Below are 17,591 nucleotides of genomic sequence, written 5' to 3'. Positions count from 1 at the left end.
GGGTACGTGCTAACAAAGAGGAGTTTAACCAGTGTAAGATTAGTGTGTGTGGGCGGGCGGGGGGTGGATGAGGTGAGATTGGATTATGGGGAGGGACATGATACAGATGTCATGTTAATACCAGGTATTGTATCAGGTTACATGATGTATTCATCATGACTGCTTGATGTTCACTGACCTGTTAATATGTTATTATACTGTCAATGGTATAACTAACATGCTGTAATGTTTCTTCTATTCTATCATTGTGCTGGGGACAGATTTGATCATTTTTACTTCCTGTATTTGATTTCGTTACAGCTACTTACACTGTTAACACTAAGCTGTGTTGTTTCTTTGTTGTGTTCATTGGTTTATGACTGAATTCAAACAGATAAATCAGGGGAACTCGCCGTAGAAATCTTCAGTGTGCTTTAATTTTATTTTGGTTGCGATATAAATATTACATCAGGAACAGAACAGTTCTGGACACACGAGACTAGAAGTGATGGTGCCGGTTCTTTCTATGTCCATGGTGAAGGGCCTGCACTTCTGTTGTGTTTTTCTACCTTCGTTACCTCGGTCACACATTCACACACTCCTGGTCCGGGAGCAGCTGACAGCTGTGCTCGAGCTCAACAGTAAAATATTAACAGTAAATATTTGCGAGGCACAGATTCACCTCTGATCTCACGTAGAGAGGATTCTTGTCTCGTGCTGCTTTCAGAAGTTTTTACTGTTAAAAATCACATCACTGCCGCCTGCAGATCTGTCAGTCAACACGAGAGCTGCACTGTATATTTATGATTTCATGATAATGTATGTTGGAGCCCGGTCTGTCCCGACTCCGGACACATCTCATTTTTCATCACATCTAGCTGAGAAGCTGTTGCCATGACACCCAGCGGCTGACTGACAGCTGTCACAGTGCGCTTGTTTGTGCGTCTGCGAGCGAGTGTGGGCTCACACATGCATGTGTGTTACAGTCTAACAAATGACATGTCAAGTGGAAGCAAAGGGACGCCACGGAGACATTGTCATGTGTGTGTGTGTGTGTGTCTGTGTGGGTGGAGGGTAAATGAGGGGGGATGGGATTATGAGTAGGAGAGAAACAGAAGAGTGGATGAAAGCACAAGAAAAGAGAGAACGTGCTGGAATTAAGGGCTTCAAAGGGCCTCGGAGAGCTTTTGACAGCTAGTTGACATTTATTGGACACAGACTGTGACCTACCACAGGACCTTCGCTGCCTTTTTGTGAGGTCATTTAGACTGAACTGTGTCATGAGCTGCACTAGTGAGGACGGTTTACTACTAATCTTTAACAACTTTATAACAATGTTTAAAAATGAGGGTAATTATCCATCTGCAGTGCTTCAGGACGTGAACACAAATAGGTAAATAGGTCTCAGTGAAAGTCCTGACCCAGAATGTCTTCTGTAGAGGCACCATGTCATTATGCAGTCTCCCAAACCAGCAGCATGTTGGTTTGTCTCTCAGCACTTTGACTTTCACGCCTTGTTCATGTTTTTTTAAATATCTACCCTCTCACACCTAAAAAACACTAGTATCAACATTTAGATTCATAAATAACTGGTCACTGTGGTTTTAGCTAATGTGACTTAACGTTAGCTAATGTGTAACGTATTTTTAGCTTTGGGACAAAGAGAAATACATTCAACCTGCTAGAAGATCCGATTATCATCTGTTGCAGGTTTCTGTGGGATTTTATAGTAATAAAACAAACACAGAATATCAGCAGCCTTATCTTTAAAAGCAATGCAGAGTATAAAATAACTCTGATCATGACCCGAGGCGACACACTAAAATGTGACCCGAGTTGAGTGGTTTCTGGACCAAGAAGAGATCTGTACAGTAGAACGGGGCTACAACAAACTATATGTGACGACACCAGAGGATCAGGATACAGAGCTTTATAATAGTTCAGCATTTTCTTATAATATCTGCTTTAAGTTTCCTCTCAGTTCAAGTGTTAATTGATAGATATGTTAAAATGTGCCGCAGTTTCCTTCAAACTGTTAATATTCCCACAAACCACATTTTACAGTTGTTTGTTGATCAGGAGTAAGTTACATTCATCTAAATGTATGTTACTATTTTTTTTTACACAGGTGTAAAAATTATTCCCAGCAAGCAAAGATTTGATTCTGATTTCAGTGTAAATCACCATAATAAAACCTGTTATTGTAAAACTCCCAGCATCCAGCAGAAATGCAACACAAGATAATCCCACTAAAACATTTGAGTTTTTTTTGTTTTTTGATGGAAAAGTGATTCAAATTCCTCATTGATTATCAAATGTTTTCAGTTGATTATCAGCCAACATAGAGCTGCAGCCAATAAATACCTGAACAATCACATTAAAGACATGCAGCCAGTAAAAATGCATTTGCATTAAAAATGACTTAATTAAAATACAGATGAATCTTTATTTCCGTTAACTAATCAACAAACCAGCTCATGGAAGAGGCTTCAGCATAGAGAGGATCACACAGCTTCAAGTAAAATAGACAAATTGTCCATTGATGCCTCGTTGACACATTGACACGCTGCTCGACCAGAAGCACAGGATCTGTGATGAAGCCAAGATCACATATTGGACCATTGATTGCTAAATCATAGCCACTAATACAAAGCTGGAGGCTACAGCATCACATTATTTTAAATCCATGACACTACCAGTAAAGCACCACATGGGAGAGTTCAGAGGGACTTTCTGATATCGAAGGATCCTCGAGATTCTTTTCTGAACCACTCAGTTCACAAAAACTGCTCCTCTGTCAACGATCAAACTCGTTTTCCCTCCACAAGCCCCCTGAGTTTTTTAGTGAAGTATGTCAAAAGACAGGATAGTGATGTTCACGTTACTGCTGAAGCAAAGGCAACTGTCCTCCCCCGTTTCTCTGCCCCGTCTTTCATCTCCTCCATCACTTGTCTTCCCTTAACTCCGTCCGCTCCACCCTCGCTCTAAACCCCTCATTCTTCGCTTTTATTCTCTCTTCTTTAGCAGCCTCCTCCTTCTTTCTCTGCTCTTCATCCTGTCTTTATTCTCCTGCTTCGTGTTCACATCTTGTCTATAATGTACAGTGCATCTCTCTTTGCCGCTCTTCGACATTGGACAGGGGAGAGAAGAGCTACAGAGTGTGGGTAGTGTTGGTGCAGCAGAGCGCTTCCAAACGTGTCCATCTGCCGAGGAGAGGAGGAGGTGGAGGGGGAGGACGAGGAGGAGGAGTAGGAGGCCAGAGAGCATGTGTCTTAATCGGGATTGACAGTAACATCGCTCCAAGACAAACACTCGTCACACTTTAATCCTCCACCGATCACATGTTCGCACACACACCGAGGCAGGACACATGGTGGCATTTCTGAATGAACTCTGGTGGAGGTGGAAACACACACACACACACACACACACACACACACACACACATACTGCATACATACAAACTTGCAAAGTGTCTGCAGGTAACCATAGCAACGGTTGCTGTAGCTGCTGCAGGAAGCCGCAGTCTTTTTGATGGCGCGTTTCCCAGAGGAACCCGTCATACATGATCTCGCATGGGGGATGGTGAGAATGAATGTATAATGTATATACAGTAAACGAGGACGCTGTACACAGCCTGAGCTCCAAGGAGAAACTCCAGGAGACCTGAACCCATGAAAATGATTAAAAGAGAAACGTAGATTAGAGTAAAATAAAGAATAAAATTACTTCAAAATCATTCACACCATCTCCCTAACACAAGGGGAGTTTAGTTTGTGGTGGTACAGTATGTTGCCCATATCCACCATTATTACTTTAGCATGTTAGCATGCTAAGATTTGCAAATGACCCCAACAGAACAGTTGAGGCTGATGGGAATCACCACTTGTTTTGCAGGTAATGCTTCTTAGTGAAGTGTTGAAGAAGTGATTATGTTATTAATGAAGAGATAACGTTTTACAACAATCCACTCATTCACTGAACAAGTTCTCTTTGCGTTGTTATTTGGATGTGTTTTCAGAGGCAGGTGTAGAAGTGATGGAGTCTTTAGCTGGACCTGACCAGATCACAGCTGTGCTGGAGCTCAGCAGCAAAACACTGACTGTAAACTATTTGTGAGTCAAGTACCGACCTCTGACTTTGAGGTCCGTCAGCAAAGCGAAGAATAAAATCCCACCGCACAGGGACAGTGTGCATCTCCAACTGTCACTCAAACCTTCTCATTCACTCACTCAGACGAACACACACTCACCTGGGTTGGCGCTGTGAAGGGTGAGCCCGTCGAGCCTCCTCCCCCAGCCGGCTGAGGGAGGGTGACCGGCTCCTCGCCCCCCTCCCCATGGTCCGGACCACCACGTTGCCATTGGGGCTGCCGCTGGGCATCTGCTGGAGCAGCTGGGGTGACAGGCTGCGATGTAATGCTGAGGAGCCAGGCTGCTGGGAGCCCCTTTGCAGGTGGGTCTGGCCGTGTTGGTGTTGCTGCAAATGAGGGGCCCAGTTTCCAGGAGAACCGTGCTGCTGCTGGTACTGACTGACTGTTAGGTTGTTGTCGCTGTTGGAGCGCAGGAGGACCCGTGGCGCTGACAACGAGGAGGGGGACTGGCCGTTTCCGCTGCCGTTCCCAGAAGACGGACCCCGGCGGCGTTTGGAGTAGGCTGGAGCCTCGCGGAAAGGCACTGCAGAGTGAAGAGGGGAGAAAACAGTCAATTCTACCTTTGTCTAGAAATGTAGGATTTAATTCTTTATCATACATTTATGTATTTAGTTTTGGGTTTAAACTGTGGATAAAACCGATCTGAATGTGGCCGAACCAGCTGTTTGTGTGGTTTTTAGGTGGTTAAGGATTGAAGTGTTGTGAACTGTACTGAAGACTCATAAATCTATCAAACACATGATCTAACTGAAGTTAAAGTGAGTGAAAACATCACTGTGACAATTAACATACGTTTCCAGCACAATACGTTTACAACCAGAGACTTAATCAACTATCTGAAAACGCAGTAGAGCTCAGCTCAACCACTATTAAAGAACATGTCACACTGACCTTGGATCATATCTTGATATGATTTTCTCATCTGTTTTAATTATAATTTGACTGATGCAGTGTACAGATGGCAGTAAATCTGTTCTACACTGTAAATGTAATACGCCACAGTCTCTTACAACTTTGCTGCTGCTTCACTCATATGTGGTTAAACCACAAACCCACTTGAACACTCAAATACTGTTAAATTTAAAAACCAATCACGATAAAAATCCTGTGCTACAGAACAGTATGTCTCTACTTTACGCACCTGTTTTTCTGTGCTGGGTCGCAGGGAGCTGGAGTCAGCTCCAACACACAACATCTGCACCAGCATGTGTGCTGATCAACACAACAACTGAAGCAGACACACAACACCTGTTTGAAAATCTGTTGGTTTGAATAAATTCTAAGATTCTCTTATTGATCTTCAATCACTTTGTGGACTTGAATTTACCCAGTGCACATGTAAAACAAGCCTTTTTGAAAAATACAATTTTGTATCGCAGTGTTTTAAATACAGGATCACACACGTTACGTCTTGTAAAGTCTGGATGTCACAGCTTTTATTCTGTGGACTAACTGTGTATTACAGTCTTTTGTATTGTACAGCAGCTGACGTCACGTCAAGGAATAAAAACATTATATTGCTGTTTCTGATTTAAATCAGATTTAATGCCGACCTCAGCAGGAAGATACTGGATTATAGAGTTTTTGCTCCTCTGTGGCCTTCATCACTAAAGATCAGCGTTGATGTGAGGTCCAACCTCTTGTTGTGATCCAGTTTTTGGATCAAAAGAAACTGGATGATGGAAGGCTTTAGGGGCTAGAATGCTTCTTGGGAGATGCTGGTCAGATGGTCAGATAGCTTCACCTGTGTGTGTGCAATCAGCCCCACATACAAACAACACTATATCACCATTCTACTGTATCTTATATCAGCACTGCTCTACCTATGTGTACATATTCAGAGAGTTTCATAAGGTTCAGTGTGGTGAGTTGACATCATCTATTACATCTAATCATAGTATGTACTGTATTTCTGTATCAGTGTGGATGTGTGAAGATGAAATGACTGTTTACATTCATTCATTTCCACTCATTAAGTCCACACTGTACAATTTGTAGAATAAAGGAGGAACAGTAACGGTGCCTCTCGTCATTGTTGCATTTCATTTTAGGTCACACTTTAATTAGAACATGTATTGACCATGCTGAAGGCTGGAACGTGAAGGACTGTTAAACATGGTCCTCTTTTAAGTGGAGACCTCAGGAACTGTAATTGGGCAGCTCAGACCGCTCATGTTTTCTCCTACAAGTTTCTGACGCTGGAGGGGATTATTGATTGTGAAGACAACACCAGGCAAGTTGAAGAAAGGCTCTGCAGTCTTTTCCCTTTTCAGTAACCGACATCTAGCAATGAAATGCAAACCTTCTGTTCGCCATGATCTCCGTCCTCAATCATAGTGAATGAAAGGATTTAAAAACAGCACGAGAGCAGAAGTGTATGGGAGTCATCTTCTATAGGACTACTGCATATAAAGACTGTATTAATTAAAGAGTGATACAGGCTGATGGTGTATATCAGTCCAGGTATAAGGAGTTGACTACAGTTGACTCTGTATCAAGTGCAGCGCCAGTTTACACCATCAGCGTGTGGAGCTGGAAAACAGAGTATCAGCATTTTTATACCTCAGAGAAGGAGAAGGTGCATGAGTAGCTTACCTCTGTGTTCTGCTATTTATTCGTCTCAGTGATGTCAGTTTACTATGAGTAAATGTACACACACAGTCTGTCCATCCACAGACCCTCACTCCTCCTCCTGTTATTATATTTTTATAGAGTGTGTCCATCAAAATCTAACCTCTCTCTCTTTCTCCGTGGCCCCCCCTCCAATAGCAGGCAGCTAAACCCAGTGTGAGAAGGTAATGTCTCTCCCAAACACACACACACACACACACAGGGCATCAACTCATACACACATGAAGACTGAACCTGAGAATTGTGATTTACCATGGCTCCACGCTCCACGCTGTTCTCCCTCTGCCCATCATTAGCATGATTATCAGGATTATAGCCAAGTTCCTCTGCCCCCCCTGCCAACACTGCCTGCACTATACTTTTGGACTGAACCAGTTATGGAGGTTGGCCTTGATTTCCCTATGGATACACTCCTCCATCGCGCTGAGCGATGACAAGTCTACAACAGACCTCACCAGCTCTCCTCGCAATTACAGCTGTGCAGGGAGAGCAGAAGCAGAGCAGGGCCTGCAGCCATTCCAATAAGCATCTCCTGATTATGAGTTGATTAATACAGGGGTACATGTCCTGTTTGCTGTGCCGCAGCTTCCTGCTCTTTGCTTCCTGGCAGCGAGAACATCTGAAGGGAGATTCACTGAGTCATTAACACTTTCCCAGACTAATATCTCAGACCTCTTTCTCTCTCGGTCTGCAGCAGACGTGTTGACGAAGAGAAGAGGTGCTAAAATCTAATGAGCTAGCACATTTAGTAACTACCAGCCTATCTGCATGTATCTCTGAGGTAGGTGCAGCCTCACACACACTCCCTCTTTCTCTGAATCACACAAATTAATTATCAAGTAAAATTGGGTGGGGAGTCAAAACAATCAGGGCATCTTATGTAACAGCTGGAAAAGCAATCAGTGAAATCTATATAATTAAATGTTCCTGGAACTCTGAATGCATGTCAGAGGGCAGAGAGTCTGGAAGCACTCAGCGGAGCTAAATGATGGTGCTGACATTATGCTAATACGCCAAGCTGTTAGAGGAATACAGTTAAAATGCTGTTTGTCTCTCTGTACTTCAGTTTGTGTCAGGGCGATCTGATTGTTTCTTTGCACAGATTCAAACTCAAACAGACCTGACTGACAAAGCAAGTGTGGCTTTCAGCGTAACGTAGCCAGTCAACTAAAGCGTGCAGCCACTGATCCAAACAGCCCCACACACAATGCAACACTCACTAACTGAGGAAGTTGGCTGTTAACAGCAGCAGCAGCAGCAAACGTGTCAAATTAACCAGTCTCATCTTTGTCCACCAGGGTGTTCCCCTGCTTTGCTAACTTTGCTGTAATCAGAACAGAATAGTGTTAGAAACTGAGCACAAAATGCTAAATTTGGAAGCTGGTGAATGGAGGGCAGGTTGTGCAGGGAGAGCTGGAGGAGAGAGAACTTCATCAAAGTCAGGTTAACTTCAGCTGAGCTGCAGCTCTGAACTGAATCCTGAAGGGGTGGGGCATAAAATAATAGCTACTGTCTCATGCTAAGTAGTACTTTGCAGGCCATTTCCAGACCATTTTATTTTTACAGCCCTTTGTCCCACTTCGAGGCGGCAGATGTTGCACATGTGCTGTCTTGATTCCAGTTGTAAATAACGTGCTTAAAATAATCAAAGTGAGAACAACGGGCACCGAATGAGTCAAAAGGCAAATTATCTGAGTCATGAAACACAGACGTATGATTTCCAGCTCCTGACTGTCAACAACAAATGGCGCCGACTGGAACAGACTCTTTCCAGAGAGTCATGATGCTCTTAATCAGAATAAAAATCAGTCCAGCATCTGCAGCGTGTTCCCACCAATAATAATGGAAATCAAGGACGGCGATCAGTGACACAAAATCTCTCACATAGTGAACGTTAAACTTCCCAATTAGTGTTAGCTGAACTAAAAACTAAGCTTTGACAATAAATGTTTTATTGAACTTGTGAATGATTTTCATACTAGACAGTGAAAATAAATACTTCATAATAAATCTGATGACTGTTGGTGTCAGAGGACTTGTTTCTGCTCAATCGATTCAATTCCATGATTAAAATTAGAAATGTAATATTTGCTTTAATATGTTTGTGAAGAAACTGTAATATTTCAAGTTTCCATCAGATGGAGCTCTTCAATTCAAGTGACCGACATTAGTTAATTCTACTGGCTACTGCACATTATTCAGTCTACTTAGTGTGTCTTTACATTTTAATACAACAGCTGCCAAAATCCACACCAGAACATCACAGAGATATATTCACACTGTCCCTTTTTCATAACAGTCAGAGGCAGAAGATGCTAAATTCCTTATTCTATGTTTCACTTTCCTTCTAAACAGCTTTTAAACTACTGCTGTCGTCCTCTCGTGTTTTGGATGTGGACAAAACGAGTTGTGTCCAAAATCAGTTCCTATTGCATCCTTTTTATTTCCGCTCCTGAATTGTACAGAAACAAATTTTAAGTCCTTTTCCTGAATTCCTACAATGGAACAACAAGTGCTCAAAGTGAGATCTTTACGTTTTATAAGAATCCCACAATGCATTGCTTGCTCTGCGCTTATGACATGACAGATGGGTAAATTACAGTTATGTGACACAACGCTGTCAGTGATGACGCAAAGTGGTGATGATTCATACGTTTCCACAACCTCTATTTACTGCTCGTTGAAGGAAATTTATAGTGTTATGTTGTAGGAAAATACTGATTAAAAGAACGATTTAGGTTTTAGTTTGTTACACCTTCTTGGAATTCAGTCTTGTAGTCAAACATTAAAACAGATCAGTTACTATACAGACATTCAAACTTCCAGTTTTACTAAATGTGGAGATGCAGTTTTTCAAGAACAGAACTGATTGTGCACATTTATTAAAGACGCACAGGACTATAGAACCGGTACTAAAATGTCCACACAATTCAGTACTTGAGGTGTCATTTAAATCAGCAGTCTCTCCTTTGCTGGACCAGGAGACTATATTGCAATGTGTGCACACATAATACAGACATCTCATTACACTGAGCTGCCACTTCAGTGCAGCTATTGCAATGCAGTGCAACAGCTCCTTTAAGCCAATCAAGCCCAGTTATTAGTGGTAAGAAAAACGTTACTAGAATATTAAGAACATTAAAGCACCGGCTGTATAAGTGAACTAACAAGCTGGGACATCAGACTAAGTTCACTCCTGCAGAATGCAGATTTCTGGCACCCTCTCCCCCCTCTACACACTACACAACCCGCGGTGCAGATCTGCTTATGAGCCTCCGTCTCCATTGAGAAAACAGCAGAGGACTAATCAAAGCGTCAAGACACCAACATGCTTTCACACACAGGCAGATGGATGGGCTGTTTAGGTTCTGTTTGGGTCGGGGCAACGCACGTAGTATGGTCTGTGGGTGTTTTCTCCACATTGGACTCCAATTTTTCATCGCTCTCTGTGACCTAAAAACTATTCCAATGGCGCGCTGCCTCCTCTTAAAACAAACAAACAAACAAAAGAAAACCCTCTTATTTTAACCTACACACGGACTGACCTACCTACAACATCCCTCAAATGCTGCTGATCACGTTTTAATGCAGAGAGAACACATGTAGATGAACTAATCTTAACGAAGCTACTGGAAATTCCTCCACACGGACTTCAGGTCGACAGCGGGGGGACGGTGCCAACTCCGAACGTCCGAAAGTGCAGCGGCTGATTTGAAAAGTAGAAAAAGAACACGCAGGGCTTCTTACCTTCCTTTTTTAAGGCATTGATGATCGACTTCATTTTCACTCTTTGTTTATTCCGACTTCACGGTTCGTGCATCCCGACTTTCCCTTTCAGCACCATGGACAGCGACTCCGCGGCGCACATGATCCCGCTCACACGTTCCACCGCCGCCGCCTGCTGCTCCCGGGAAACCAGCACGACCCCCTCCGTTAACTCACTCTCTCACACATACATGAACTCCCTAACCACGCCCCTTACACACCTCCCCTCTCTCCCATGAGGGAGAAGCTGCACTGCACAACTGCACGGTGGAGCAGCTGCACAGGTGGGGGTCATGTCGCGTCATAGTCCCGGCGGCTGGAAGTCCGCAGAGAAGAAACATGGAGGCCGAAAAGTTGTCACTTTGGTTGTAGATGAGGTGTTGCACCATCAGGTGACAAATTAATGGCAAAAATGGGTGGAGCACATGCCCATGTATTCAGCACATGAAGGTTCATGTTTGGCCGGTATTTTAAATCAGACCTAATACAGGAAGCTCTGTTCCTTAATGACCTCATAACACATTCCTGCACTTATGGACTGCAATAGTGTGCCATTTAAAAGTTGAGACAAAGATAAGGCATAAGGAGACATGAGAACATGTACACAAAGTGAACTCAGAGGCTCAATCAGCATTTTAACCTCTAGTCCTCCAGGACTCGGTGCTAATTTACGCCACAGTCAGCACAGAATAGTGAAGGAAAGTGAGTGAGTGCACGCTAAATTTGGACGAGGCCTAATGGAGGGCAGAATGTGCAGGGAGAGCTGAGGAGAGAGAACTTTAAGTCAGGTTAACTTCAGCTCAGACCTGAGGATGTGTAATGTAAAATAATAATAATAATACTCTCACTCCACGTGTAGTTAGAGGAGTCCCATCAAATGCAGTTGCTTCCACACAGGTCAGTGAATGTTCATGATATGAATCATGTGCTAAAGTCTTTATACTGAACACTAAATGCATCTTTTGTTACAGCATTCAAAATAGTCCAAAAACAGAACACGTGTTGGTCGCTTATGCATCAGTAGTATAGAGTATACCACATTTCTCATTAAATCAAACATATGGATCAAGTTAAAAAGCAGATGAGATCAAGCATGGTTGTGGTTTTAGGCAGAATCCACATTTTGGTCCTCACGTTTCACTTTCTGTTGTCTCCTTCATCTCACACACTAAACTGGTGCCACCTGATTTTGAGATTAACAGCAGGACAGGTCACCTGCTGGACTCAGGGCTTTACAGAAGAGCATCAGCCAGATTCATATATTTCAAGAGGGTCTTGAGTGTCAGGTTTAAAAGTTCAACCCACAGCGGTAGTAGATGCTGACCTTTCTCTGTTCACTGCAGACATGATGATGCTTCCTGTCTGACAGGTACAGAAACTCCGGCTGCTAAAACCATAAACCGCTGAAATGGATTCATTTAAAGACAGTAATTATTGTGAGATCTACATTTGTCTAGTTTCAGGAGAGAATTCTGGCAGCCAGCGTGGTCTAAATGCTGTCTCACAGGCTTTTTGTCTGTCAAAAGAATACAGTTCACACAGAACAAAACTGAACGGTAATTTTGGTAAATGTTTGGGAACTAATTATCTATAAACAGCAGAATAATAGAAAAGCTACTTGCTTTTTCTCCTCAGAATTTAAAAGCTTCTCCATTTACAGACTGATATCAAAGACTGTCCTATTGCAATGATAAAATAACATTCAGCAGAGCGAATCTAATTTACAACCACGGCCTCAGGTGTTTCAAGCCGATCCATTTGCACATACAGTTTAAAATTAATAAAACATGAAAAGAACAGTGGAGAAAATAACAACTGTGCAGACTGAAAACCCCAAGATAGACACACACACACACACACACACACACACACACACACACACACACACACACACACACACACACACACACACACACAAATCTCTGTTCAAAACAAAGAAATAAAAATAACAATGGCATGCAAACAAAATGCAAATATAAATTCCACTACATCAAATGCAGAAATAGAAAGAAAAGCAAATGCATGCGTAGCTGCTTGGATATACTGTGCCCTTGACAACGGCGAAATAAAAAGAGATCAGGTTGAGACTTTTAGAGCAAGTTACTACCACTGATTCTGAAGGTGAGAGCTGAGCTGTTCATGTAAACATGTCCAGGGTTGTTCACATATGGGTAAATCCAAATAAATATGGAGAACATTTCTTTGGTCCATGCTTCCAAGACAGACACACAGTTTTAAAATGTTCTTTTTATATTACAATTTTTTCTTTCCTATCTTTCTTTCCTAAAATCATTAAAGCAGAAACACACAAGAACTCCGACCTCATGCGCCCTCTGTTTGAAATTGGTGCTCTGTGGTTTCCACTGTGTCGTTTCAGGTACTTTTACTCTATGCTGGTGTGAAAAACAGCAGTTTTAGTTTCTGAGAATGAAATTGAGGCTAAAGAAAAATAAAAATCACTCCGTTGATGCTGGAAGTTTCCATACATCCAGGGTTTGATGTCAGACAGTTGTTGGGAGCGGGGGGATGAAGGAAGGAGAAAAGGTTTTGAGCTAACGACGGACTGGTGAGCTGCTTCTTTAGGAAACAAATCCTTGGTGTTGCTAAGCAACCCGGTGAGGGATGGCTCCATACATCATTAAAACTACATTTACACACTAGCGTGCACACCTGCCTGTTATGTGATGTCATGCACATTCATGTGACTCTCTGTGAACTTGTTAGTGCTTTGTTTGATTTCATGCCCAGCTGTCGTGAGAACCATATGGTGGCTTAATGAAGGCGTGTTAAAGCTCTGTGTTTTCCGTCTCTTTCTGTTAGAACTAGCATGGCATCACACGGATACAAAGCGGCCCGAGATGTGTCCCCCACTATAGAGCGACATAACAGATGGCTGCACACAAAGCATATGTTGTCATAAACTATGCAATAATGCAGCGATGAGAGCTGATTCCACTCACATGGACTTCTATATAGTGCCCAGTCATGTCCCCCACACTAATTAAAAATGAAGCATGGAATATAATAATGTACATATGAGCTTCGTGGTATCAAATAAATTCAAACAGGCTCTGCAACGTAGTTTTTCTCGTGTCTTGTGTGCAGTGTTTTGTCAGGACACTACATGTATATGTGATGGTTGAGATTGTTGAATTAATCTGCTGCACTAACATCCTCCTGTCATCTGGGAAGACTTTAAACCCAACACTGAAACCTGGAGGCAGCACTTTACTCCATAATGTTGGTCTGACTTGCAGTTGGAAGCCCAGTTCATCCCAAAGGTCTTGAACGAGGTTGAGGTCAAGGTTTCGTGCAGGTAAGTGAACTCCTTCCTCACTAAACTAGAAAAACCCATTTCTTATTTGTGCAGAATGTTAATGTCTAAGATTTCACTTTACACTACAGCGTTGGCCACTAGATTCTCCCTATAGAGACCAAAAGTACACAAGACAGTGTTTAAGCAGCTGTTACTGTCTGCAGCACGCACGCACGCACACACGCACTAGAGAACAGGTAATTTTCTGTTGCTCCTGTTTGTTTCTCAGTAACTGCAGCGCACACAGCTCCATGTTGTATAGATCAAACTAATTATATCACCAATCAGCACAAACTGGAGAATTAACTGTCACTGGAAGAATGCCCCCCTCAGCGCTGCACTTTCATGTTGGTCGACTAACCTCATACGAGAACGAAACACGTGACTTGTTGTTGAAGATGTGAAAACGTCTAATACAACGTACAAATAAATCGGCAGCAGTGTGACTGAAGTTTTGCATCCTTGCTGACAGGATGCTGAAATTGTGAGCATCAATTTGTCCTCCTTCCTGGATACACTGCTGGCATAATCAGCCAAATATAGCATGGAGAGTGTGTGTATAACACAGAGAAGACACTTGTTTAAGGAAAGAGAACATTTCACAGTAATGAATAAATTAGCACGTAGCCTTCATTTATTTATATATAGTTTCATCTAAAACCACTTTGTTGTTGTGCAACATGACAACTCCCACCCTTGACTATAAGTCATTTTTACTGTAACTGTTTCCAAATTCAAGAAAGAAATGGACTGAACCAAGACATATTTTAACTTTTTTAAAATGTCAGCTAATTATTGAATCTACGAAGCCTCAGAAATGAGTGAAATCCATCCACAGTTCCCAGAGTTTAAACCGTCGTCATATTGCTTTTTTTTGGCAACCAACAGTCTGAAATAAATAAAACAAAACACAAATATAAAATGACTGAATGATAAAAAAATAAAAAAACACACACACACACACACACACACACACATATATATATATATATATATATATATATATATATATATATATATATATATATGTGTGTAATTATTTGTATTCTAAAAACGTCTTTAATCTTCAGCCTCTAATCGGCCACAGACGGCTTTTCTTTAGCTGGACACACTCTTCCCACATTTAGAGCCTCACTATCTGCTGCACAATGTGGAGCCACACACAGTAAGAACTACTGGGAGGGACATCAGCTGCTCGCTGTCTCCTGCCAAAACCAGTCAAAGCTGGTGTGAGAGTTCAGCAGGTGAAGGAAAATGAGCTAAACCTGCAAAACATTTCAATTACTGCAGAGTCCAAACAAGAAGAGATGAGACGGAGAGAACGTTTTTGTGAACTGATGGGTTTGCATCTGTTTCTCTGTTGAACTGATCCCCTCAGTGCCAATAGTTTGTCTCCTGCAGGCAGGTTTACAGTTTTAGAGCTGCAGAAGTAGGAAACTTGTGTCCAAAGTGCTGGAATTATTGTTGACTTTTATTTTTTAAGGAAAAACAGACCAAAAAAAGACAGAAATGTTTTATCACTCACGACGAGCGGGACGGAGACACTTACTGTGTAAAGTAAGTTATTGACTAAATCCACTGAAGTGCTGATTACCTGTGTTGTGTTATTGTGGTTGATGATTTATTTATTTGGCATTTTTTCATCGTTTAAAATAAGCTGGATGGTTAATTACTCAGTTTACCTGGATGTTAACAGTTCAATCAAAGCACAAATACTAATAATCAAAATGCTTTCAATTATCCAAAGATGAAGCTTTTCTGAATGTGTAATGTGTTTATTGTTTTATGGGTTTCTGTTTGCCTGCAATCTTTTTAACCACCAGCTTGCTGTGCCTGTATAAAAATAAACCTGATGGCATAAACAGGCCCTACTGCCCTGCATGACTTTTCACCAGCTGACAGCAATGTCTGTTTTCCTGCAGCTGCGACCTGCTGTGTGGCAGCCAGCTCTGGATTTTTTTTGGAAGGATTTTTAGAAGTCATTTGCCAGCGCTCTTGCAGGAACCGGTTTGTGCTCAGGTGGAGGTTAGAATGGACTCGAGCTGTAAGAGAAATGCCAAAGCAACTGTAAAGCCTGCAGCACACTTGGTGGTTGAGTGAAAGTAGTTGAGGTGTGTGTGTCATATGCAGCGTGAGTGTGGAAAATCCACGCTCCCTGTTGGATTATCACACTCGAGCAGCGGGTGGTCTAATACACGCATCTGTCAATCATTCTTACACAGGCTTACTGCTGCACGAAGTAGAAAAATACAACAGCTATCTCCCACAGACATCCGCACCATACACTCATTCATTATTCTCACTTCCTACAGTATGTGTTGTGTGTGTGTAATTTTCATCTCATCTTATTTTAGAGTGACAGTCAACACTAGACAGACTAAACAACTTTTTAAGAAGAGGATTTTGGCATTAACACAGCGCTGCATTAGTTGTTTCAGTGTTTGCCTTGTTTCCACTATTGTCGTCTTGTATTTTCACTGTAACGCAGGTTTGTGCTCAGCTGCAGATGTTGGACATTATTGTCTTGATTAAAAAAAGTGGAGATGTGAATATAAATGAATGGAAAAGACATGAACTGTGTGGATGGAGAAATGTTGCTTATTGTTGTCTGCTGGATTTATTTCAGCTAAAATACAAACGAGTGACATAAAATGACTTGTTAATGACTCGTTAATTACTCGTTGATAAAATAAGTATTCTGTATACTTGGTATACTAGGTCGCTCACGTTTTGGACACGTTTAGAAATGCAGGAAATAAAACGACTTAAAATACGCTTCAGGTTGTTTTTACCCATCTATAGGGAGGGATGTGATGTTCAGTAACTAATGGGCAGAAAATCATGAATAATGAGGATTTAACTACTCACTATGCTGAATCACTTTATGTCAGGCTACACAAGAAACCCACTAATGTTTGAATTAATCAACACCTACTCACTCATTAATACAGTAACTGTCCTCTAGTTACTGATCATTATCTGATATATATTCCCCATTAACCACTCACACCACCTTGTTCTTTAGCCTCAGTGTTCCGTAAGGAAATACATGTGCAACCTGTGTGATAGACAAAGTGCAATAAAACAAGTGAAAAATCAACTGAGGACAAAGACAAATGAAAAAAACAGAAGAAAGAAAGAAAATGTACATCTACAGCCACAGTAGCAGCTCTGCAGTCACTCACAGAGCTGCTTTGAACCGCTGTCATCATCAACGTCATCATGCTAAAATGCTCCTGATGACAGTGGTGTCATGTTGCTGGTGGGAATTTGAAAAGTCAAGTTATCGTAATGGATCCTGGAGAACATGAGTAATAAAACGAGCAATAATAATAATTCAAACTGTGTGGAAGTGGTTACCTGCCAGTTATGGCTGATCACCTGCAGCATAACCTGTACCTCTGTTCCTCCTAAAATCTACAACCATCTCCTGTTGGAGATTGTTTCCACATCATCTGAGAACTTCTGCAGATGACAGGACTCAGACGGACAAACTGTGGTCTGTCTGTCGGGTGGTCAGTAATCCAGGAAGTGGAGGAGTCAACCTGCATCTTCAGGAGCTTCTCTCTCAGCAGGACAGGTATTGCATTAAAGACGTGTGAGGTGCTACTACTACTACTCTGTAATTATTTAGGGCAGCTGGACATGAACATTGTGGCCGGTGCAGGAGACACGTCTTCCAAAGCCTCGGCACTCGCTGCTGTCTCAGGCTGAAGTTGAAGACGAGACGTTTCCAGCCCTGTGAAG

The 17,591-nt window shown here is 42.1% G+C and overlaps 1 protein-coding gene across 4 annotated transcripts in view; it reads right to left on the bottom strand.

Annotated features, from left to right (window-relative positions):
- shank2b (SH3 and multiple ankyrin repeat domains 2b) overlaps nt 1–17,591 on the bottom strand; it is a 153,528-nt gene that overhangs the window by 61,630 nt on the left and 74,307 nt on the right. For all 4 annotated transcript variants that reach the window (XM_026377669.1, XM_026377666.1, XM_026377667.1 and 1 more), the window contains exon 11: nt 4,232–4,655. In XM_026377669.1, the coding sequence (XP_026233454.1) occupies nt 4,232–4,655 (424 nt within the window). The remainder of the gene's footprint in view (nt 1–4,231; nt 4,656–17,591) is intronic.

Source organism: Anabas testudineus, chromosome 3, assembly GCF_900324465.2.
Source record: "Anabas testudineus chromosome 3, fAnaTes1.2, whole genome shotgun sequence".
Classification (NCBI taxonomy): domain Eukaryota; kingdom Metazoa; phylum Chordata; class Actinopteri; order Anabantiformes; family Anabantidae; genus Anabas; species Anabas testudineus.
This window is presented reverse-complemented; position numbering and strand designations above follow the sequence as displayed.